This window comes from Castor canadensis, chromosome 1, assembly GCF_047511655.1.
Source record: "Castor canadensis chromosome 1, mCasCan1.hap1v2, whole genome shotgun sequence".
Taxonomy (NCBI): domain Eukaryota; kingdom Metazoa; phylum Chordata; class Mammalia; order Rodentia; family Castoridae; genus Castor; species Castor canadensis.
Window position 1 is genome coordinate 183,445,783 of NC_133386.1, and position 23,988 is coordinate 183,469,770.

General features: G+C 44.0%; 1 protein-coding gene and 1 long non-coding RNA gene across 2 annotated transcripts in view; one reads left to right on the plus strand and one right to left on the minus strand.

The window, feature by feature from the left end:
• Window positions 1-1,573: 1,573 nt before the first annotated feature.
• Window positions 1,574-10,907, minus strand: LOC141413709 (uncharacterized). Its single transcript, XR_012438520.1, has 3 exons — window positions 10,667-10,907; window positions 3,958-4,482; window positions 1,574-3,496 (listed from the first exon to the last, which is right to left on the minus strand). It is a non-coding gene; the product is annotated as an uncharacterized lncRNA (long non-coding RNA).
• Window positions 10,908-10,990: 83 nt separating this feature from the next.
• Window positions 10,991-23,988, plus strand: part of Ptprj (protein tyrosine phosphatase receptor type J) — a 158,108-nt gene continuing 145,110 nt past the window's right edge. Inside the window, exon 1 of the mRNA XM_020151945.2 lies at window positions 10,991-11,449. Coding sequence (XP_020007534.2) covers window positions 11,006-11,449 — 444 coding nt within the window. The 5' untranslated portion in view covers window positions 10,991-11,005. The remainder of the gene's footprint in view (window positions 11,450-23,988) is intronic.

Sequence of the window (23,988 nt, forward strand, 5' to 3'; positions counted from 1 at the left end):
ACCTTTTTGAATTGTCCAAAAAAAGTGAAGAGAAAGAAACTATAGTCCCCCATAAATGGCTGCTTCACATTTAGGGTACATTTGTCTTTTGCCAAGGCTGTGAAGTTTACCCATTGTCAATTACCTTTTACCAGTGGATGGGAGGGGACCAGGCTACACCATTTAACACCTACAAATACCCTAAATTTCTTTGAGCTAGGATGTGTCCTCTTCTGGGTACATGACATTTGTTGACAACCATTTTGACAATGGAGTCATATCTACAGATATAGATGAGACATAGACATAGATATTAAAAAGAGACTTAAAGAGCTAAAGGGCTGGCATAATGGCTCAAGTGGTAGAGCGCCTGCCTAGCAAAGTGTGAGGCTCTGAGTTCAAACCCCAGTACTGCAAAAAAGGGAAAAAAAAAAAAAAGAAAGATTTAAGAGTAAAAACAGCCAAACACATGTGTAGATGCTGAATGAACCCTAGTTTGAAAAAACAGCAGTAGAAAATATTTTGGGAACAATTTATGTATTCATGTATATAGTTTATTTGATTATATTAAAGAGTCATAAGTTTTATTGGGCATGATAATAACACTGTGGTTAAGTAGGAAAATGTCTAGCTTTTTAGAGACGCATACTGAAGTATTTAGGAGTAAAATGTCAGGATATTGCACTTTAAGTTACAAGTCAACAACAATAATAGAAACAGAAAAATGAAACAAACATGGAAAAATGTTACCTGTTAACTGTTGGCAATAGGTAACAGATGCTTATTCCATTACCTTTCCCTGTTTCATTTACTTTTTGAAGTAAGACTATGGGATATTTGGGTCGGGCTTAAAAATCACTATCTGATATTTTTATTTTCTTTACTTGTTGATCAATCCATTTATTATCTTTGACCCTCTTCCCCTTGACTATAATGCCATGAAAACAGGGACTTTGCTAGCTTTCATTAATTCTGTGTTCCTTGCAGCTAGCATAAAACCAAGGGGTGTGTGTGTGTGTGTGTACTGGGGTTTGAACTCAGGGCCTTACATTTGCTAGGCAGGTGCCCTACCACTTGACCCATGCCCCTAACCTTTTCACGTTAGGTATTTTTGAATAGGGTCTTGCGGTTATGCCCAGATCATCCTGGACTTTGATCCTCCTATTTATACTTACTTTTTGTTTTTTTTGTGGTACTGGGGTTTGAACTCAGGGCTTACACCTTGGGCCACTTCCCCAGCCCTTTTTTTGTGATGGGTTTTTTTCAAGACAGAGTCTCAGGAACTATTTGCCCAAGCTGGCTTTGAATCAAGATCCTCCTGATCTCTACCTCCTGAGTAGGTAGGATTACAGGCATGAGCCACCTGCCTTATCTTAATCTATCCTTGCTCACAGGTCCAGTTGGGCAGAAAGCAAAGGGCTGCTGGAGGCCCATGTGCTCACCAGAGCGTCAGTAGCAGCCTGCCATAGTCTCCCATCCTCCAGTGACTTGCTGACATCAATCTGTCCACTGTTTGGTAATGTAAAAGACTTGGGGCTGTACTTAGCTAGGGCTCAGAAATCAGTAATGATTGGTTGTTTATTGTTGATTGATCATTCGAGAAATAGTTTCATGCATTCATTTCCTTCCTCCAATTATTGTTATTAATTTTTTAGCCCATGGTCTTATGCATGCTAGGCAAGCTCTCTATCACTGAGCTATACCCCAACTCCCTTCTCCTATTTTTTTAATTATACAGGTAACATAGTCATTGTAGAAAAATTAGAAAGTGGAAATAAATTAAATGAAATAGGATAAAACAATTTGAATTTCATCTCTTTTTTTATTTGGGTACATTAACTTTTTCTGTACATATACTTAAGTGTATTTTCTCTATATAAAGTGGGATTATTTTTATCCCAAATATTTTTCAGCCTAAAAGTCTTCAGAATATTCTTCCATAGTAAGAGGTATTAATCTATGTCATCACGTTATCATAATTTATTTAACTAGTCCCCTAGTGCTCATGTAGGTTGCTTCTAATTCACTACTATGCTGAGTATCTTCACACATGTGTGTCTTTATTCATTCAGCAATTTTTGGTTGAGTCCTTCTTGTGTATTTTTTCTAGGCATTGGAGAAACAGCAGTGGATTTTCTGGAGTAAAGATAACATCATCATCATCACTGTCTTTTTTTTTTTTTTGAATAAGGGTTCTTGCTATGTTGTCCAGACTGGTCTTGATCTCATGGGTTCAAGTGATCCTCCTGTCTCAGCCTCCCAAGTAGCTGGGACTATAGGTATGTACCATCATGCCTGGCTTTCATCATTGGCTTTTAATATATGTTGCCAAACTGCCTCTAGAGAGACTAGATTGTCTCTCTATTCCCATCTGCCATGTCGAGTCTTCCTATGTCCCACCCCACCATCATCCTTCAGAGCCAGCTCTGGACCCCTTTGCAGGGATATGTCCTGCAGTGTGTTGGACACCCATTCTCTCTCCCTTCCTTCTGGGGTCTCTCCTTGGTCACACACCCTGCCTTTCGGCTCTGGCCTTTTAGTCTGGCTGCCTTTTGTGCTGCTTGGCTCTGGCTCACTGACCCCAGCTTCCTGCTCAGCACAGAGCAGGCCTTTGGTTTTGAGGTTCCCTGCTGATATCCCTCCACCCACCATAGCACATGCAGTGCTCCCCACAGAGTCAGCCACTACACGTTGGTCCCCAAATAGAGAGCCGAGACAACCAGAAAGCAAGAATCAGGCTGGTGTCTGGGGCTCCATGGGTGATGTCTGGCTTTAACTTTCCTTTTCCTCTCCGTCCAATGTCATCAATAACCTCGAACCAACAGGGATCTCTCTCGATCTACACATAAGAGGCTTAGCCACAGTTGGAAATGAATTTCACCCTTTGGTCTAAGTCTTCCCAGAGCAGCAGAGATATCTCTTGGCTTCCAAGGGTTTGTGTGTAGTGAGCAGCCATGTATTTGGATGGTGGGAGCAGAGGATCAGTGTTCCAGTGGAAAGAACATTCTAGTCTGAGAACCTAGAGACCAGGGTGGAACCCTACTTCCACATGTCTTGTGTGACCATAGTAGATAACATTTGGGATGTCTTGCTCAATGCTCAGTGGCACCATGCCGGTGCATTTGCTCCCAAGTGGGAGTGATCTCTGATAGACACTTTTATACATCATGGCCCTGTGCTCTCAGCCACACTGACTAGAACATGGGATCCAAGCTGGGCCACCAATTTCCTCTGGGAATTCCCTCTGGGAATTGGGGTTTGAGGTGGACTAGGAGACTGTGTAAGGACTTCAAACAGAGGTGAAGACAACTGGAGAGAAATGCACAGAGAAGCAGAGAAGGGTGGCCTGCAGCAGGGAAGCAAGAAACAGATGTGCAGAGAGAGACACAGCCAGCCTGGGTACTTGATGGCCTTCTGGTTCTTAGTGTCAGTGTTCATGGAGGCCTTGACACATTTCTACCCTGAGGTTTCTGAGATGTCCCATTGTCCTTAAAATATTTTAGACCACCTCTGTAACCTACAAACAAGCAAACACAGATGTTACATGAGATGATGCACAGGGCTAAATGTCAATCCTGAGTCTCTACTTCCTTGTCTTTAAGATGGGAATATTAACAGTGCCCACTTCTCAGCATTGTCCAGAGGGCCAAATATGTTGCTTTCAGGGCCATAAGTTGATATCCATCTTGATTCATCAGAACATGTGTCCAACTGGTTAAAATATTTAAGTATTACCCTTATTTATATGTGAAAGAACTTTGCAAATTTTAAAATGGTATGGAATTGGGCATATGTGCATATATTTTTATGTATATATAAAATTATGTTACATACATATACATACATAAAAGTAAAGATAAATATGTAGGATTGTGAGCATGGCTCAAGTGATAAAGTGCTTGCCTAGCAAGGATGCTGCCCTGAGTTAAATCTCTAGTACCAAAAAAAGAAAAGAAAAGAAAAGATACACACACACACCTTTAGTTGTGAGCAAGAGATGAGTGTCACTTCCAGGATACAGTATTTCACTGCCAGTTCAACACTGTCTTTCTGTTGCTGTGACAAATACTCGAGATAATCAGCTTATAAGGAATACAGATTTGTTTTGGCTCACAATTTCAGAGGTTTCAGTATACAGTCACTTGGCCCTGTCGCTTTGGACCTGTGGCGGGGCCATACTTGGTGGAAGTGTGTGGAAGGAGAAACCTGCTTATCCCAACATCCCCTTCAAGGTCATGCCCCATTGATCTAACTTCCTCAACTAGCTTTTATCCTAAAGTTTCCACCACCTTCCAATTGCACCACAGGCTGGTTACCAATCCTTTAGCACACAGGACTTGGGCGGGGGGGGGGAACGACACTTAAAATCCAAACCAAAACAAAGATCTCCCAAGCTCTCTCTTTGCCACAGCAATTGGCAAGACTTCAGATAGTGTCTTGCCCTCTGGACAACATGAGTCCTGGAGTGAGGGACGATGATATGGAACACAGCCCCCAGCCGACCTGCAGTGGGCACACAATGAGAACAAGACATCATGTTTATTACCTTACGTCACTGATGTTTGGAAGGTTGGTTGTTGCAGTAGCATAACCTAGCTTATCCTGACTGATAGGCCAATCTAGTCCTCATTTTATAAAAAAAAACTATAGCGTGATGTGTGTGTGAGTCCTGACATCTAGTTATCGGTGTCTTAGGGCCCTGAACTGCAATCTCCTTTCCTTTCCATCAGTGACTGTGTCTTTTAACACTTGGTTTTCCTGGAATATGTGACAGGTACTTCACACTTGTCATTTCCTTTCATCTTCACAATTGCTTGAAGTCAATAAATTTCCTTCTTCTCCTTCTCCTTCTTTTCTCTGATGATTAAACTCAGGGTCTTGTACACACTAGGCAAATTTTCTACCTCTGAGCTATATCCTTAGTCTTCATTCATATTTTCTCTCTGTCTTTCTTTGTCTGTCTGTCCCTCTCTCTCTCTCTGCAGTTCTGAGGTGCTTGTTATGCAAGTGCTCTACCATTTAAGCCATTTAACTTTGCCTGGGCTGGCCTTGAACCATGATCCTCCTACCTCTGACTTCCGAGTAGCTGAGATTGCAGGTGTGCACCATTGTGCCTAGCTCCCTGATCCCACTGTTTTTCTTTTCTTTTTCTCTTTTTTTTTTTTTTTCTTTTTGGAAGTATTAGGCTTTGAACTAAGGGCCTTGTGCTTGCTAGGCAGGGGCTCTACCACTTGAGTCATGCTCCCAGCCCTTTCTGCTTTCATTATTTTGGGGATAAGGTCTGTTGTTTATGCCCATGCCAGCCTGGTCCACGATCCTCCTCTTTATGCTTCCTGTGTAGCTGAGAGGATAGATGAACACTACTGCACCCAACTTTTTATTGGTTGAGATGGGGTCTCTCAAACTTTTTTTGTCCTGCTGGTCTTGAACCTCCAACCTCCCGATCTCAGCCTCCTGAAGTAGTTATGCTTATGGGTGTGAGCTACCACGTCCTACTTTTTATGCACCTTTTTGTGCAGTAAGTATATAGGATTTGAACTTATGACCACCTGATCCAAAGCACACAGTCTTCCCATCACACATCTGCTTCAGATCTTCTAAAAAGACATTTTAGTAATTACAAATATGTCCATGGTATTTACTTTACTCCAAGGAGTATTATAAGTGATTTACTACTTTAATACTCGAAACAATCCTATGAGATGGATATTATAGACATCAACATTCTTGTTTATAGATAAGGATATTGAAACATAGAGAACTTATGTAACTTGTCCAGGGACACACAGCGAGTAAGTGGCCAGACCGGGATTTGAACCTGGCTGACTCCATGGCAAGAGTCCATAACTTGTACTCAGTACATTTAATTCCTAAGGACAAAGCTCATGTATCTATATTATAGAATATATATATATACACACACACACACATATCTGTATATACATATTTACATACATAATTTAACTTACTATATATAATTTGTATTTGATTACTGGTATTTTCTTCTGTACCAGAAATCATTGCAACTTAATTTCTTACCCTGACTGTATGAGTCCAGGTGTCCTATAGATCCAGCGTAAAATGATTAAGAATTGTTTTTTAGCCAGGTGCCAGTGACTCACACCTGTAATCTAGCTACTTGGGAGGCTGAGATCAGGAGGATCATAGTTCAAGGCCAGCTTGTGAAAATAGTTTGTGAGACGCCCCCCGCCATCTATAAAATAACCAGAACAAAAAATGGATCAGAAGTATGGCTCAAGCAATAGAGCAGCTGCTTTGCAAGTGTGAAGCCCTGAGTTCAAATCCCAGTCCCACACAAAAATTTTTTTCAATCTAAAAAAACATCCAAAAACTGGGGCTGGCAGAGTGGCTCAAGTGGTAACAGTGCCTGCATAGCAAGCATGAAGCCCTGAGTTCAAACCCCAGTGCTGCAAAACAAAGAAACCAAACATGTCTTTTCAAACCTGAGAAAAGTTCATTTGATTTTAACAGGCCTGGAAGGACCCAGCTGCCTGAGGACTCTGGTAGCTCACTGGCCTTCTTGTCTTTATACCTCTCAGCCCTTGCTTTCTTTGAGGTAATATTCCAGCTGCTGGCTTGACTGCCTCCTGCCCCCTGCCTGTCACTTCTGGGCTTTGTGCAAAAGTTGTTCACAAGCCCTGGACAAAAGTTCCTTGTCCTGTAGGCCCCAAATCTCCTTGTCACACACTTCCTGCTCCCAGATACCTTAATTAAGACCCCAACTACTGGGTCTGTCCTGGCAGGGCTTGATGTGGGTCCTAATAGCTCTGGAGGTGGTCTGCTGGCACAGAAGCCAGTATGCTCATCATGGGGAGTGTCTGTCATGGAAAAGGTGGGGACCTTTGAAAGCAACAGCTCTCTGTCTTCCACATCCTGAGGTGGCTGCTGTAAACATTTTTCCCTGGTATTGAAAATCTGTCACATGCAACTGTCTCTTTGGAAGTCAAGGCTTGTTTCTTATCTCAACACACATAAGCGTTAGAGATAAAGAGAGAATGAAAAGAATTAGGAAAGTGCTTAATGATGCAAGTGCTTGAAGTCAGAAACAAAAGGACACTGCCAAGGCACCTCCTGGGCTCTGTGTATGGGCAGGTGATTAAGTAGGGAGGAACTGAGGGCTGGTGGACAAAAATGGACTTCTAACCACAGCTCTGTTATTAGCCCACGGGAACCATCCTGTTACTATTATAAAGACGAAGTGCTAGGTTTTTTTTTTTTTTTTAACTTTCTAAAAGTCTTCCTTTCCATTCTGATTCAATTCAAGTCTGCCAGGCAGGAAGGTCTCAGGGAAGCCATGCCTGCAACATTAGCTAATCAGACTCTCAAGAAACATTCCATTCTGCTTAGGAGGGCTTTGGAGAATGGCTTGCTCCCAGTGGCTTTTAAAACAAACGCAGGGTTGCCAGGATGAATGAACTCCCCACTGGGTTGGTGACCTGGTTCTAGGCCAGTACCCAGCAGACCTGCCTCCTGGTGGGATGTGGACTTGTCATTAAACATGATCGTCTTGCCTATTCCCAGCTCTTGTGGGATGAAGTGTAAAGTCCTCTTTTCTGTCCCTTCCCATTTTAAAAACTGGGGAAACTGAGGCCCAAGAGAGTAATAACAGAAGAAAGTAGTAACAGACAATGCACAGAGCACTTACACTAACTCATCTATAAGCATCAAGGGGAAAAGCACTGTGGGTGTAGTGGCAAGAAAGGTAATAATTTCAGATTTTGGTTTTGCCATTCTGAAGATGTGTGACCTTGTAAAATAAGTAAATCAATGTCTCTGAGACTCCGTTTCCTTTTTTTGTGAAATACTGATAATGGTCCTGGTTTTGGGTCTATGGGGTGTTTGTAAAGTGGAGAAACAATGGATGTAAAAATGTCTGGAACTGCTTGGTTCCTGGCAGTTACCTGATGATGTATTTTTTTTTTTTGGCAGGGGGTGGGGTGTGATATGGCATTTGAACTCAGGGCTTTGAGCTTGCTAGGCAAGGCACTTTACTACTTGAGCCACTCCTACCAGCCCCTGACACATGTTTTAAATTATTATTAGTGACACAATGCAGGCCAGTTACATGACAAATAGTATTTCTTAACCATACCTTTAACTCAAAGAAGTGACTAAAAATACAGATTCCCAGGCTTCACCCTCAACAGTGTAAGGAAAGGATGTATGAATCTATACTCTGCCCAGCTTCTGGGTGACTCTTCCTAGGCAATTTTGGAATACCTCTAGAAACCCCTGACTCAGCCTCTTGGTTGGCCTCTGTTCTCTATGCATCTGACCTCACATTCAGTAAAGCTTTACCCTTTGTGTGAAGGGGACATGATTAAAAGGTCAACTATTACACTGAATAGTCTCATGGTGTATGTATCCTGAACTTTGCATTGTAGATTTATTCCTGAAAAACTATTTGCAAATAGAATTTGTTGTGTGTGTGTGAGAACAGACACATATTTAGTATCTTACTTTGCTATTCAAAGGAATGCATTTAATTTAACTAAATAAATATTACTGGAGTGACTGCTATGAGCTGGGGATACAGGCCCTATCTTTAAGGGGCTTACTTAAGAGTCCACAGAGGAAGGAGAATAAATAAGTAGAAATACAAAATGATGGTTTGGTAAGGTTAAGCACAGGGAGCTATGGTGTGTGGAGGGGAAATGCAAGTTGGAAATGTCTAGCTGTAGTGACATCCGAGGGGGAGACCTTTCATGTGGAATCTAGTGGCAAATCCTTTGCAAAGAGAATGATCCCTTTTCTAGCTTGTCTTCTTGGAAGAACCAACTTTCAGATCATGGTATGTCTGGATACATTTGTACAACCACACATCTGCACAAAGATTGAGTTCTTGGTGTGGGCAAAATGCTGAGTGAGGTGTCACAGGGTAATCAGAGGAGCCCAATCCCTAGAGTTCATACCATACCACACCTACTCAGGGTTAATTTCATTCCTCACACGGGTCATCAATTCACTGTGATGTTTATGACTTGGAGACTTAATTTATTAATTCAGGTCTGTACTCCCTTCACTGAAAAGGCTGCTTATCCTATTTGTTCTCCATGTAGAGCGCAAATCCCGTTCTAGTCAACATTTTAGTGAGGGCATACTTTTTACCCAGGAGAAAACCAAAGTACCTGCAGGAGTTTGCAGAGCTGTTTGCAGACCCAAGTTATGAATCTGTGGAGACCCAGATGGGTCTTTTGGGTCTGTGAGTATCTGGGGCAGAATGCAGACCTAGCAATATCAGGTTCTCTTTTCCTCTGGGCATTGTGGACATGAATGGCTTTTATTTTTAATCATTTTTATTTTTTATGAACACCTTTTAAACCACCTGTCTCTGGCTCAAGAAGGGGGAGATGACCAGGTGCCGGTGGCTCACACCTGTAATCCTAGGAGGCAGAGATCAGGAATATTTTGGTTTGAAGCCAGCCCTGGGCAAATAGTTTGTGAGACCCCATCAGGTAAAAACCCATTTTGAAAAAGGGGCTGGTGGAGTGGCTCAATTGGTAAGAGTGCCTGCCAAGCAAGCATGAAGTCCTGAATTTAAACCCTAGTACCACCAAAAAAAAAAAAAAAAAAAAAAGGAAGAGGGAGACAACAACAAAGAACAGAATTTCTTGTGAATTAGGACAATCAAAGTGTAAGTGGACAGGTGAAGTCTTGATCTTTACTTGTCTGTGTGCTATCTGGTGGGAGCCACTGGGAGGGAATCTCTAAGTGAAGATTTGTTCCCATTCTGCAGAGAGCTTGAGGTCCAAGAGATGCCTGGAGGCAGCAGGTTGGACATCTGATGGTCTGCTTTGCTCTGCATAGAATCCAGTCCAGACTCATTATTCAGGCCTTTGAAATCACACCAAATATGAACTCTCAACATCCCATTCCTGTTTCTCAGAAGGGCAAGCCTGAAGCACCTGCCTCCTGCTTTTTGCCAAGCTGCTGACACTTCCGGAGACATACCTTCCCTCTATGTGCCTGATGAAATTCAACCCATTCTTCAAAGCCCAGCTCAGATGTCTCTTCTCCTACTGGTTGGAATCAACCTCTCCTTCCTAGCACTCCTTGGTTTGGCCCTTTCTCTCATTACTTCTCCTTGAGCCAGTGGCTTAGGCTCCCTAGTTTTCTCCTGTGTGCACAGCAGCAGTATCTGCAGGAATCTGTAATTCCTTAAAGGTCAAAAACTTGTTTGACAATGTGACCAGAGTTGCCCTGAAGAGCTAAATGTGTATTGCAGGGCCTGTGTGTGGGTCCCTGAGTTTATTAGCTCTTTATCCACCTTCTCAACCAAGTCTCTCTAGACAGGTACTAGTAGTATTTTCACACAAAAGCAAAGGGAGGCCCAAAGAGGCAAAAATGCCTCTCTTGAGGTCACACAGCTAGTATTACTAGCTTGCCATATGCCACGGCTGGAGTTCTAATTACTGGACGTGCTCCTGTGCTGGCTCTCTGCTTACCTGGCCCAGGCAGGGACTAGGGAAAGAACACAACGCAGGACCTGCCTCCTAAATTTCAGGGTTCACACCCCTCTAAGCCCACCCACTGGCCAGGTCAAGAACGCCTTGGCTGTGTTGCTTAGAAAGCAGGCATGGCTGTGACATCAACAGGGGTCTCGGTCAACATCTGGTGACCCCAAACCTGGGGCCACGGAGTGGGTCGGAGGCTGGGCAGTCCTTACCGATCGGCACCGGCTCGTGGCGCTGGAGCAGTGGAGTGGTGTCCCGGGTCCCGAGTCCCAGGAATGTGGGAGGCTGGGCGGAGGGGGCGGGCGCGGAGGGGGCGCTTCCTCTACCAGCCCGAGGGGTCCGCTAGGGCGCGCGCGGAGCCCGCCGCCACCCCCTTCTCCCCTCCCCGCTAGCTCGGTGGGGGCGGGGGCTGCGGCGGGAGGGTGGCGAGGGGCCGCGGAGCTCTACAGCCGCCTGCCCGGCCGGGGCGGGAGGAAGCGATGAATATTCAGAGGGGGAGGGGGAAGAGAAGGGCCTGAGCGCTCGCCGCGGCTCCCTGCAGCCCGAGCCGCATGACGCGCGGAGGAGGCAGCGGGAGCAGCTTGAGCCGCGGGAGCCGGGACCCGAACGCCGCGCGCGGGGGGTGGGCGCCGCTCGCTCCGCCCCGCGAAGCCTCTGCGCGCCCAGGGACGCGGCCCCCCCGCTGCAGCCGCGCCAGGGTCCGCCGTGTGGCCACCGCCGCTGCCGCCACTGCCATGTCCCCGGGGAAGCCCGGGGCGGGCGGAGCGGGGACGAGGCGGACCGGCTGGCGGAGGAGGAGGCGGAGGCGGTGGCTGGAGGCGGCGACGAGGGCGCCCGGGCTGGGGCGCACGGCGGGGCCCGATTCGCGCGTCCCGTGCACGTTCCAGGGCGCGCAGGGCATGAAGCCGGCGGCGCGGGAGGCGCGGCCACCCCCGCGCTCGCCGGGGCTACGCTGGGCGCTGCCGCCGCTGCTGCTGCTGCTGCGCCTGAGCCAGGTAAGCCTTCTGGTGGGCCCGGGCTTGGGGGTGGGAGGGCGGGGACGGCACTGGCATCCCTTGCACCTGCCCGGGTGTACCTCGTCTGGGGGCTGCGGGGGGAAAGGGGGCGAGGGGTCCGTATGCTCGGAGCCCTCGTCCTGGAGGGGGCTTGCGGGGACCCTAGCTGGCCTCGCACGCCGGCGACCGAGCCCAGTCCCTTCCCTGGCTGCCCAGGACTGGGGGGCGGGCAGGATCCAGGGGCCCTAGGGTGCTGGTAGCCTTTCTGGAAGCCCCCTTGTGGGCTCAGGCGGGCTGTGGCCCGGCCCTTCCCGGAGCTGGTCACATCTGGCCAGCGCGGGCCCAGCTTGCGCGCCCGAGGCGGCCGGAGGGGGCGTGTTTGTGGAGGGCTCTGGATGCCGAGCAGGGCCGGCCTGGCCGAGCCGCGGCCGACCTCCGACCTGGCCTGCAGGGGCCGGAGGGGTTGGGCTGAAGGGCATTGGCAGCGGCTGGGTGAGCCCGGACAGGGTCGGGCGCTGGGCGAGGGGAGGGACCTCGGGGGTGTAGGGCGCTGTTTCTGGGGAAAGTTCCTAGCCCTGGGAAAAGCGTGCCCCTCGAAAGCGTGCCTTGAGGCAGGCGGCCCTTTTCTTGTCGTCTTCCCGGAGAAGGTGCTTGCTTTCTTGGGTGTTTAATTCGTGCTTTGTGGGCGCCGGCTACATTCCCTCTCCCACCTCCCCCCGACACACACACACACAGCCAGTTGTCTTGCTTCACTTTTTAGATAATGCTGTGCCTGGCGTTTTGGTGGTCGACCTTTCTAAAAGTGCCGTTTCCTTTTTGTGGCATTTCCATTGAGGGTGAGGTAGGGCAGCTGGGGGACATTTCCATTTCACAGATAGGGAACTAAGGGAGAGAAGTGAAAGAGCGGAGTCGCCCAGCCCGTGCTGAGGAAGCTGAGCAAGCGGGTTCTTCCTCACAACCTTCTGGGAGCCTGCTAGGGCCTTGAACCTGCAGCGGAAAGTGTCCTGGCGATGCCCCTATTGTGCCTTTTGCTAATAAAAGTCTTGCTCGTTTATAGACACCAGCTTTCAGGAGATGATGAAAGCTGTGAAGTGAATTACTGATTGGGGATAGAACCTGGTTTCAGGGAAAACTTTTCATGCAAAAAATACAGGATTGTCTACACACACCCACGGGCAGCAATGCAATCGCGCAGGCAGGAGGAGGCCTGGGAGCTTCCCTAACCCTCAGCACCCAGAAGGTCACTCAGCAGTTTCCTGCAGCAGGTATTGGCCCTCATGAGGGTCTGGAAGGCTGCAGGACCTGCTCCAGAGAATACTGTGTGGGACTGGGTGTGAGAGTACTGGCTAGAGGCACTGCATCGGACTCGAACTTTTGCTCTTCCTTCTCCTTCCATCCTCACTTAACAGCATCTGTAGAATGGATGTAATACCAGTTGTCTAGCAGAATTGTTTGGAGGGGGGGATTTCCATTGGCCAATGCCTGAAAGAATTTTGTAAACATTAAAAATTCATGTTTGAGCCGGGCGCCTGTAATCCTAGCTACTCAGGAAGCAGAGATCAGGAGGATTGCGGTTAGAAGCCAGCCCCAGGCAAATAGTTCTTGAGACCCTATCCGGAGAGAACCCATCACAAAAAAAAAAAAAAGCCAGCTAGCAGAGTGGCTCAAGGGGAGAGCGCCTGCCCAGCAAGTGTGAGGCCCTAAGTTTAAATCTCAGTGCCACCTAAATAAATGAATGAATGAATAAATAAATAAATAAAAGAAAAATATTCTCTTCAGATAATTTTGTACAAGATGGAATTATCATTAGGGTACAGTATGTATTGGCTGTCTTCTCCCTGTCCTTGTCAGGAAATTCATGGAGAATGATCTATGAGGTTAAAAATAATTATCTCCTATTTGAAGATCTCCTGTACCAAAATTGATACTGAAGTAACATTTGCACTCCATTTACATTTAGTTTAATTTGGTACATATATTGCTTTTTTTTTTTTTCCATCAACTGTGCTGTTGGTTGCTGTGCTTTGAATCAGCAGAAAGTTTCTTGCCCAATTCTTCCTTGTTTTTCATTAGCGTATTGCCACTTTCCACTTGCTTTGTATTCAGTTATTTCCTTCCTCTATAGTTTATTCTGTAGAAACTCAAAAGGACTTGATATTTCTCATGTTTGGATCCATTATAAAATAGGACATCTAAGAAGCTGTCTGAAGAAGCATTCCCAAATCCACATTCAAGAGTTCATTTTGAGATTGGCTTTTTCAGGGAATCAGTGCACTTTCGAGCAGACTCAAAGATAGCTCTAGACTTTGAAGATACCTAGAACCTCTCATACTCAGTAGATGAAGATATCAATGTCCAGAGAATTCAGTGACCAGGCTGAGGTTACCTGGGAAGATAGTAGAGAAACCAGGGTTGGATCTTGGGTTACCTGCTTGTGCCCACATACATATATTTTGGTAGTGATGGGGTTTGAACTCAGGGCCTCACACTAGGCAGCAAGCATCTCATTCCCCTTCTCCAGGATAGGAAGGATGATCAGAGATAATTCCAGCATGAAGACTTTACTGGTTGCAATATCTGACTCCACCCATCCTCGCAGCAGTTCTGCACACTAGTTTTGGTTTATGTGTATGTTTTAGGCAATGTGACGAAGTGATTTTTCCCCACCTCTTTCTCTTGAGAAGTAGAGTCCTGATAGATTCCTTATGAAATCAGCTTGATAGTAGGCCACTGTGAAATGAAAAATGGAAAAAAAAAAAGCTGATCACTGATAGCTATTTTGTTGGTCTTATTTTACTGTGTTTTGGTTTGCTTTTTCTTTGCTTTCTTATTTCCCGGAGAATAATAACTGCTTATGTTTATTATCTTATTGTAGGCTAATCCGTAAGCCTGATTACTTACCTGCTTCCTCCAGTGTACAAAAATTATTTTGACTGCTTTTCAAAATTCTCACAGGAGTGATTTTAAGTTTTGTTTTGCTTTAGAACAATTACGGAAAAACCAAACGATTATGTTTTGTTTGCAGACAGTTTAAGCAAACAGCAAATTAGTTTATGATTAGACTGTGACTTTGAGCTGCCGTCAAGTTCAGCCCCATGATAAAGATGACCACGGAATACCCAAGCTTTACTAAGCAGAGAGAATCCTGGCTCCCCAGTGAGCAATTTCTGTCAGCAAAGAGGTTATTTAGCTCCTAAAAGTAATGCTTGAGGCCGAGGCAGAGTTGCTGAATGACTGTAGGCCTGGCTCTAGCTGGTGCATCACAAGTAATTACTTCTGAGTTCATTTACTTCTTGGCCAAGGGACTTATTTTAAGTGCTGGATAAGATGCAATTTTCTGTGTATTTCCCTTTTAACATCATGCCACTGATAATATTATAATTAATAGGTAGCTTTAGGCGTGGTAGGCACTGTGTTAGGGGTTTCAATGCGTTATCGCATTTGGCCATTTCAGAAATACTAAGGTGGGGGTGTTCTTATTCTTATTTTGTGTGAGAGAAACCGAGGTTCAGAACTTCCAGAGTCATAACTAGTGAGTGGCAGAGCCAAATTTGATGTCTCTGCTGCTCATGTGTGTTAGAGGTTTTTGGTGTACAGCTAAACAGTGAATGGCAGATTTTGTGGCAAGAGACAGATTCTGAGTCCTGAACTCTTTTTGTTTCCCAAACCCTGCAGGATTGGCTTCATTTGTAACATGGACAACTCAGGGATCCTCTTTCCTGCTCACGTTTTTTTGGATTCCAAGTATACAAATGGGAGCCTGGAATGGAAAGACCTGGTTTTGGGTCCTCACCCTCTTTCTTAGTAGCTGCTTAAACTTGGGCAAGTCACTTAACATCTGTGACTTTTCATTTCCTTATCTGGGAAGTGGGACTAATATTTCCTGTTTCACAGGATGGTTGAGAGGATCAATAAGATAGAAGAACTGCCAAGTGAAGCCTAAAGCACAGTTCATTGTTGTAGCCACTGCTGTGTACGCTCCTCATGAATGTGTAGGGAGAAATGAGGTTCCAATCATTAGTTCATAGAAGGAATGTTTACCAAGTAGTTCCTGTAGAGTGGTACAGAATAACTTGGTGGCATGCAGAATGAAGTTAGCTATCATAGTACATTTTTTGAAATACTAAGAAGTATTAGCTGGGCACTGGTGACTCATGTCTGCAATCCAAGTTACTCAAGGAGGCAGAGATCAGGAGGGTTGAGGTTTGAAGCCAGCCTGAGCAAATAGTTCTCGAGACCCTATCTTGAAAAAAATCCATCATAAATAAAAAAAAAGGGCTGGTGGAGTGGCTCAAGGTGTAGGCCCTGACTTTGAACTCCAGTACCACAAAAAACAAACAAACAAAAAAGAATTATTTATTTTATGGAACATTAGTTAAAAATATTTGTAAGCTGCGTATCTCACCTATGATTTTATAAGTAGAATGAGGCACTTTCATGATAAAGAAACTTGTTTAAATTTAATAAATAGTCGAGTTAAAAAAAACAGCAACCAAACGGGTAAATAATTTTGTAAGTACAAGGTGGTTGTCACAAAATTACAAAGGTGACAGGTAGCTTAATTTTGGGGACAGTTGCTGAGTGGAGGTCACAGTGAGGAACAGGAGCCTGCTTTCATGCCTCTTACTGGCCATTGGGGTGAGACACAATTCAGATCTCACCCAGCTAACCAGTCATGTTGTGACATCGGCTGTGTGTGTGGCATCCTTGTTTCCCCTTCAGAGAAAGGACTGGCACTGGATTAGCTAGAAGAAGGGGTGCGATAAGAGGGGCAGAGTCCCTAAGTGGAGATGGCTGCAAGTGGCAAGCATCAGAGACCAGAGATGCTCACGGCAGCTTTGTTAGTACATTGAATGGCTGGCTGTCCAATGGCTTTTCTGGTGACCCCAGAAAGGACAGGAGCTGTAGGAAATTTGTTATTACTTCCTTATTAGTGACAGCTGCACTCCTCCTATTGTCTCAGAATTTCCATGGCATGGAAATGCCTGGCTGAGAGGTGGTGGTGATGAGAGAGCGGATGGGGGGCATTTTGAAAGCAAAGTAGTGTCAGCTCCCACAGAAGTTCTAATTTTAAACATGCAAATAATTTTCAGTTCCACTTTTCCTTCTTCCTGTTAGAGGGAAGCTGTACCCTGCTGCCATTTCTGAGGCTTGGGCAGACAATGTCGTTATTATGTCACAAATTATCTGCTTCTTCAGGGCAGGAATGAGGTTATGTTTTTCTGGGTGCCTGAGTCAGGACCCAGCCCAGTGTAATTTCATGGCTTCTAAGTAAGTGAGTGAATATTAAAACTCAGCAACAAGATGAAGTTTATAATGCAGTAGTTATTAATCTTTCTGGGGGGGGGAATGTATACAAGACTTTTTACAGAGTACAGGAGAAAAATCTCTTCTTAAAAGAGTACATATAATTACAATTTTGTATTTGACTTTAGGGGTTTTATGGATGCTTTAGAGTGGAATTTGTTTTGGTAGGGCACTGAGAATTGAGTCTCATGCATGCTATACCACTGAGCTATGCCCCCAACCCCTAAACTCTTTTAAATAGCCCACAAAACCCAAATTAGAAAACTCCCAATCTAAAATCTGCCTGTGGTATTCCTACCTTATCTTCAGGTTTGCTTTGAGGTTTCAATTACCCATAGTCAACTGAGGTCTGAAATGTTAACTAGAAAATTCTTTATTTTCAGAGACAAAGAATGTATTCATATAACTTTAAAGTATATTGCTATAGTTCTATTTTATTATTAGTTTATAGTTGTTAATATCTTACTATGCCTAATTTATAAATTAGACTTTATCATAGGTATGTATGTATAGAAAAATCCACAGTTTATATGTAGGGGTCCATACTGTCTGTGGTTTCAGGCATCTACTGGGGGATTAGAATAGCTACCAGTTCTCTTCAAAGGCAGATATTCTTCCAAGAAAAGAAATGCTTTGTGTGATGTACTTAGTACCCATATTTGTTTTTTTAGACTGATAGACTGGGGGTGTAGCTTAGGGGTAGAGCGCTTGCCTAACATGCACAAAGCTCAGGTTTCCATCCCCAGAACTGAAAAAATTAAAAGTTACTTTATAGAGCACATTATGTATACATTGTTCTGTGTGTAGCCTTTTAGTTCACTTAGTTATCTTGGAGGGGATGTCCTATTTCTATCTATATCTCTAACTTCTCTAACTTCTTAGAGATATAGTGGCTAGTATTCTGAGTGAATTTACCATAATACATTTAAACCATCCACCTACGAATGGACACTTTAGTTGTTTTAGTGCACTCCCTTTTTCCATTGCAAATCATTCTTCAGAGAATGTCTTTGGTACTTATTTCCTGTAACCTTCACAAGTGTCTCAGTGGGGTAAAGTCCAAGTGTTAGGATTGCTGGATTAGAAGATGCAGGCATTTAAGACTTTGAGAGCTATCCTCTATTGTCCACAGGTCTGTTTTCCATACCCTCACCCGAGTCTTGTGAAGTTTTTAAATGTGTGCAAGTCTGAGAGGTGAAAAATTCTATCCTGTTACTTTTATTTGTATCTTTGAGTTTAGTATCTTTTCCTGTGTTTTGGGCCATTTACATTTGTTTCTTTTTGTTGTTAACTCCCAGTTCAGTTTTTTTTTTTTTGTTGTTTTAAGCCTTAGTTTTCAATTTGTACAAACTTCGAAAATTAAAGAAATGTGTTCTTTGATTATCATGCTCTCCTCCCCTCCTCTCCAGTTATTTTAGATGCAGTTCTTGTTCATTAGGAACTCAGATAATAAGTGTGCATTGAATTTGGAACTAGACTGTCATCTAACTAGCTGGGTGATCTTAAGCAGGTGCCCTGACATCTCTCATCCCTGTTGCTCATATCCCTAAAATCCTGTTAGAAGTGGTACTCCTCACACAGGGTAGTTGGATAAGTTAAGTGAGATCACATTATGCTAATGGTCCTTATAAATGGTTATAGAATTTTAAGAATAACATTTTACAAAATGCTGAGGCATCCTATTTATGCAAGAGATAGACTCCTACCGGGCATGGGTGACTCAACACCTGTAATCCTAGCTACTTGGGAGGCAGAGATCAGTAGGAGTGCAGTTTGAAGCTAGCCTTGGCAAATAGTTCATGAGACCCTATCTAAAAAAAAAAACCCCTTCACAAAAATAGGACTGGTGGAATGGCTCAAATTGTAGGCCCTGAGTTCAAACTCCAGCACTACAAAAAAAAAAAAAAAAGATTCCAAAATTAGGGCAAAGACCATCATTATGAATTGGTAAAATTATGCTGTGAAACCTCTTAAATTGGATTTAAGAGATTAAATCCAACATGGATTGTGTTTTTTTTTATATTCACACATATGAATGTATTGAAATGTAAAATGTGGAGCAGTGGAGATTTCTCTGATAGCACAATTTAAATTATATTTCTCTTTTGACAAATGTGTGTAATTAAGTTAATACAGGGTTAAGTAACCACAAGATGTGACCAAGGAATGTGATCCGAGCCCCCCAGAGGAGCCACAGGGATATTGCCCACGTCCCTTAAAAAAACATGATTCTCACTGTGTTAGCTTGAACGTTGCTCTTTATCTTGTGGCTGAGCCAGCCCTGGCCATGGCCACGGCCACCTCCTGTCTCTGGGTATATTTTTTGTAGGGTCCAGAGGCATTATTTTAAGCCACCAATGAAAAGTGTAAAGGCATAATCCTTGGCTTTGATTGCAGGAGATGGGTGGCTACAAGAGTCTCCTTGAATGTGCCACCTGTTTCTATGGGGGCAGCTAGGGGATCAGGCATTTCCTGCTGCTGGCTGATGGGCCAACACATTGTCATGTCACCATGTCATGGGAATTTTCCTCTTTCATTGAGATCAGACTTTGCTGGTGGTCCTGGATGCTGATTGTTTGGGTGTGGAGGGAGTTGCTGCCCAATGCTTGGTGCATGGGCTTTGGAGTCAGACAGACCTGACTTCTCCACTTCTTAACTATGTGACCATGGGCCAGCTCTTCTAATACTCAGAGCCTCACTTGTCTTCATCAGTATAATGGGAACGAGAATACCTACCTCTTTGGATTGCTGAGGAGGATTAAATGGATATGCACAACAGCTGTTTAGCATGGTATAACCTATCAGATATTGACTTTTTGGCTGGGTGCTGGTAGCTAAAGCCTGTAATCCTAACTGATCACAAGGATCATGGTTTGAAGCCAGCCCCGGGCAAATAGGTTTGTGAGACCTTCTTGAAAATACCCAAACCTAAAAAGGGCTGGAGAAGTGGCTCAAGCAGTAGAGCACCTCCCTTGCAAGCGTGAGGCTGAGTTCAAACCCCAGTACCACACACACATACATACACACAAACATGCACGCACACAAAAGATATTGACTCTTTTTGTATTGTGTTATTTTGCTGAGACACTGGCATAATTTACTATTTTAAGAAAATATTTTGAGACAAGTTCTTGCAATGTATTCCAGAGTGGCCTGACATTTGCTGTGTAGCCTAGGCTGAACTCACGATCCTTCTGCCTCTGAGTGCTGGAATTACAGTTGTAATCTACCATGCCTATGTAAAATTTTTTTTTATCTTATATTTTGCATAACATTCTTGGGCTTGTTCAATCCACACAGTATTCCTGTCATTGTTATTTCTATTTAAGTTGTGGCTCAGAGCCACTACAAGTGACTTGTTTATTTCAGGTATCATCTGTCTTATACACAATAATAATGTATATTCATAGTGTACTCTACTTTTAAGAATTATTTAAATTTACAGTTTGCTTACAAGAAACAAATCAAGTTGTGTCCTTTGGTTTGGTTCACACATAACTATGAACTATATAAATTTTATACTGTTTTTGGTCTTCAGAATATTGTCAATTGTGTATGACTTCAACCTAATATATAGAAGTACAGAAAATGTACTTGTGATGTGAAGTTTGGAAAACCAAAAGCGGTTACTTGAAGTTGTGGGTTAAAAAATTAATTTGGTGCTTGGTGCTAGTGAGTCACGCTTATAATCCTAGCTGTTCAGGAGGCAGAGATCAAGAGGATTGAGGTTTGAAGCCAGCCTGGGAGAATAGCTCTTAAGACCCTATTTCAAAAATGCCCAACAAGCCCCCCCCCAAAAAAAAAAAGGACGGGCAGAGTGGCTCAAGTGGCAGAGTGCCTGCCTAGCAAGTGTGAAGCCCTGAGTTCAAACTTTAGTACCACCAAAAAAAAAAAAAAAAATTGATGTTTGACCAGCATTAAAAAATGATAGACTAGAAAATGCTAGTTTACTGGTACACATTATGCTTTGTGCTATAGACTCATTTCTACTATATATGCATGGCATGTGTGTGTGTACTAAATTTTGTATGAAGTGAATTTCTTGTCACAGGTTCAGCTGTTATCAGAAAAAAAACAAAAAATACTACTGGATGTCACTGTTACAGGGAGTGAAATGGTGGGAGGTGTCAGGTGGGAGATGGAGGTGGATTCTGCTTCCAGGGACAGTAAAAAAAAGTTGTCAGTGTACGTCTTACGGCCACGATGTGACTGATACAGGAAAGACCATCCTCTGGAGAGGTGCTTTAGGCAGGAAGAGGACTGACTGAATGCTAAGGAGGTCTGCCTTGAGTGTTATCCTTTTGGAAACTTCAGGAGAACTTCAGTAAAACAAGCTGTTGGTCAGTGCAGTGCTTGGTTTTCTTTTGGCAAGTGGGTTTAATAGAGAGCTACACTCGTTACCTGCTTGTAGAGCACTTTATTTGGCAGTATTGGGATTTGAATTCAGGGCTCCATGCTTGTGAAGTAGGCTCTGTACCCCTTGAGCCATACCTCTGGCCTTTTTTCTCTGGTCATTTTGGAGACAGGGTCCCACTTTTTGCCCAGGCTGACCTGAACTGCAGTCTTCCTACTTTAGCTTCCCACTGTAGTGGGATGACAGGCATGCACCACCACACCCAGCCTGTTTCTGTTGAGATGTGAGTTTGTGAACTTTTTTCCTGGGCTGGCCTGGAACTGTGATCCTCCCAATCTCAGCCTCCCAAGTAGCTAAGGATTATAAGGTAAGAACCCCTGGGGCCGGCTTGTTTTATTTATTTGTCTGTTTTTGTGGTGTTTGGGTTGGATCCAGGGCCTTGCACATACTAAGTGTTCGACCTCTGAGTGACGCCCATGGGGTATGTATTTTTTTTACACTTGATCTTAGCCCAAAGGCTGAGAAGTGGTGCGTGTGTGCTTTAAATGAGAATTTATGATAATCTCAGGGTTGCTAAGGCCCTGAGAGGTTACCTATCCGTGGGTTCAGTGGTAGAGGCAGTTCAGTTTTTTTGTAATATAAATATAAATTTTAATATAAATAAAATTGAAAAATATGAATAAAAGAAAAAAAAACCAAAATTACCTATAATCTCTGCTCCCCCAAAGTTAACTCCTGTTACCATTTTGATGAATGATCTTTTGTCTTCTTAATGCATGTTCTATTTTTACTAAAATGGGATAATCTCTTATACATGCTCTATAACTTACATCTTTCACTTACTTTTTTTCCTGTCATTATCTCTCTCTCTTTCTGTCATTCTTTCTTTCTTTTTTTAACAATTGGAGTAGATGTCTCCCTAGGGGTACCCCAGGAAGTCACAAGATAAACACAAGCCTTCTTCCTGAAGGGTCACTGTTACTCAGTGGAAAGTATTTTAAAATGTTTTTTGAAAACAAACAAACATGGACATATTATAGACTAGATACCAAATTTGCATCAGGATTTTTTTTTTCATCCACTGCAGGAGACCACAAAGTATTCTGTACTAGGCAGACCCTCAGGGGGTGATGAGTTCACTCTGCTGTTCTCTGGGGCGATTTGTGCCAGTTGTGAGGTGCTAACAATATGTTGCCAACATTTTCCCTTGCCAGTAAATATTCTTGTGTATAACTTTCAGCTCTCACATCCCATTCCATTATATGGAGGCCCCTAACTTACCTAATTAGTCCTGGGATTAGTCTTCAGTATGTTTCCTAATTTTTTTGTCTTGTTGAATATTATTTAGGTGACTTGTGATTAAACCTTTCAATATCTCTCTGATGCTTGTGTTAGGATAAACAGATTAACAGAAATAATAATAGTAGCTACCACACATTGAACATTTATTATGAACTGTTGTCAGCACTTTGTATGTATTCACTCATTTGATCCTATGACATAGGTGTAGAGCAGGAAACTGAGGCTCAGAACCTCCAACTGCTAGTCGCGGAGAGTCTATTGGGCCAGGGCATGTTGGAATTTTCTGGAAGAACAAGTGAGCTCAAGGGCTCTCCTTATACATGGGATGGCTATCTTCTTGTTGGATGGGTGATATGTTGAGCCTCATTGTTCAGAGCTATGATGTGTCAGGAGTGACATGCTTCACAAAGCCACAGAAGAAGAGTGTCTTAGAGCCCAGAGCTATAAGGTGGTGAAAGACTGACCCTCTGGGGCCTTGGTCCCAATCAAATGAATAGCATAATGGCATTGTGTAGAGTTCTTGGCCTTCTTGTTGTGAATGAATGTGGATATCATAGAGGTTGAAATTAGGCACAGATGACATGACTTCAGGATGTCCCATAAGAAGAGGAACATGGGTAGAGCGTGGGTTTTGATGTCAGCAGAAGCCTGGATCCAGATACATGTTCTTTATCTGCAGCCACATGACCCTGGCCTCTGCCCAGGCTCAGCACTTCTCAGGACCTGGGGATTGGCAGGCCACAGGGCACCCAATCCAGATTGTGGCACTTAGCAGACCTTTTCATGTTCTCTCCAACTTACCCCTCTTTACTAACATACTTCCTGATGTTGGGGCTGCACAGTCACGCAGAGGACTGCCTAGGGTTGCCCTGTGCCCAAGCTGTGTTCCAATAACTTCTGTCAGCCTCGGTGCCAGGGAGTATTGCCGCCTAGAGTGGCTACTGTATTCTGCTGTGTGGGGAGACATTATTTGGGATAGAGGGATGGGAGCTCTTACTTAAGATGACATGTTGGGGATGTAAGACCCAGACCATCTGCCTCTATCTGACCACAGAGTTTGTGACTAGTCTTTGACTTCTTTGGGAAGATGCACATTGAGTGCTTAGCCTTTGCTCTTCTCTGGAGCCTAGCATTTAGGCTTTGCAGCTGTTCAATAGTGTGGTTAGGGTTGTGGCGACAACTTCTTTTCCTTTAGCCCACAGTTTCTCAACTTTAGCACTATAGTCATTTTTGGCTGGGTAATTTGTTGTAAGAGATTGTCCTGTGTGTGCACTGTAGGATGTTTAGCAGCATCCCTGGTGGCTGCCTTTGGGATGCCAGTAGCATCCTTCCTCACTTGGGACAACCAACAATATATGTCCAGTGTCTTCTGCGGAGGAGCCACCCTGAGTGAAAGCCATGCACTAGGTAACATCTGTTCTGAAGTCTTGATAAGGATAGGCTGTACCTTGACAGTCTTACTGAGGGGGGCTGGCTGTCCTTGTCTTGCCATGTGATCACTTTAGGTTCATACCTGACTTCCTCCCAGCAGGACAGTAGGCCTAGATTAACAAGAGCATTTATACATGGGACAAAT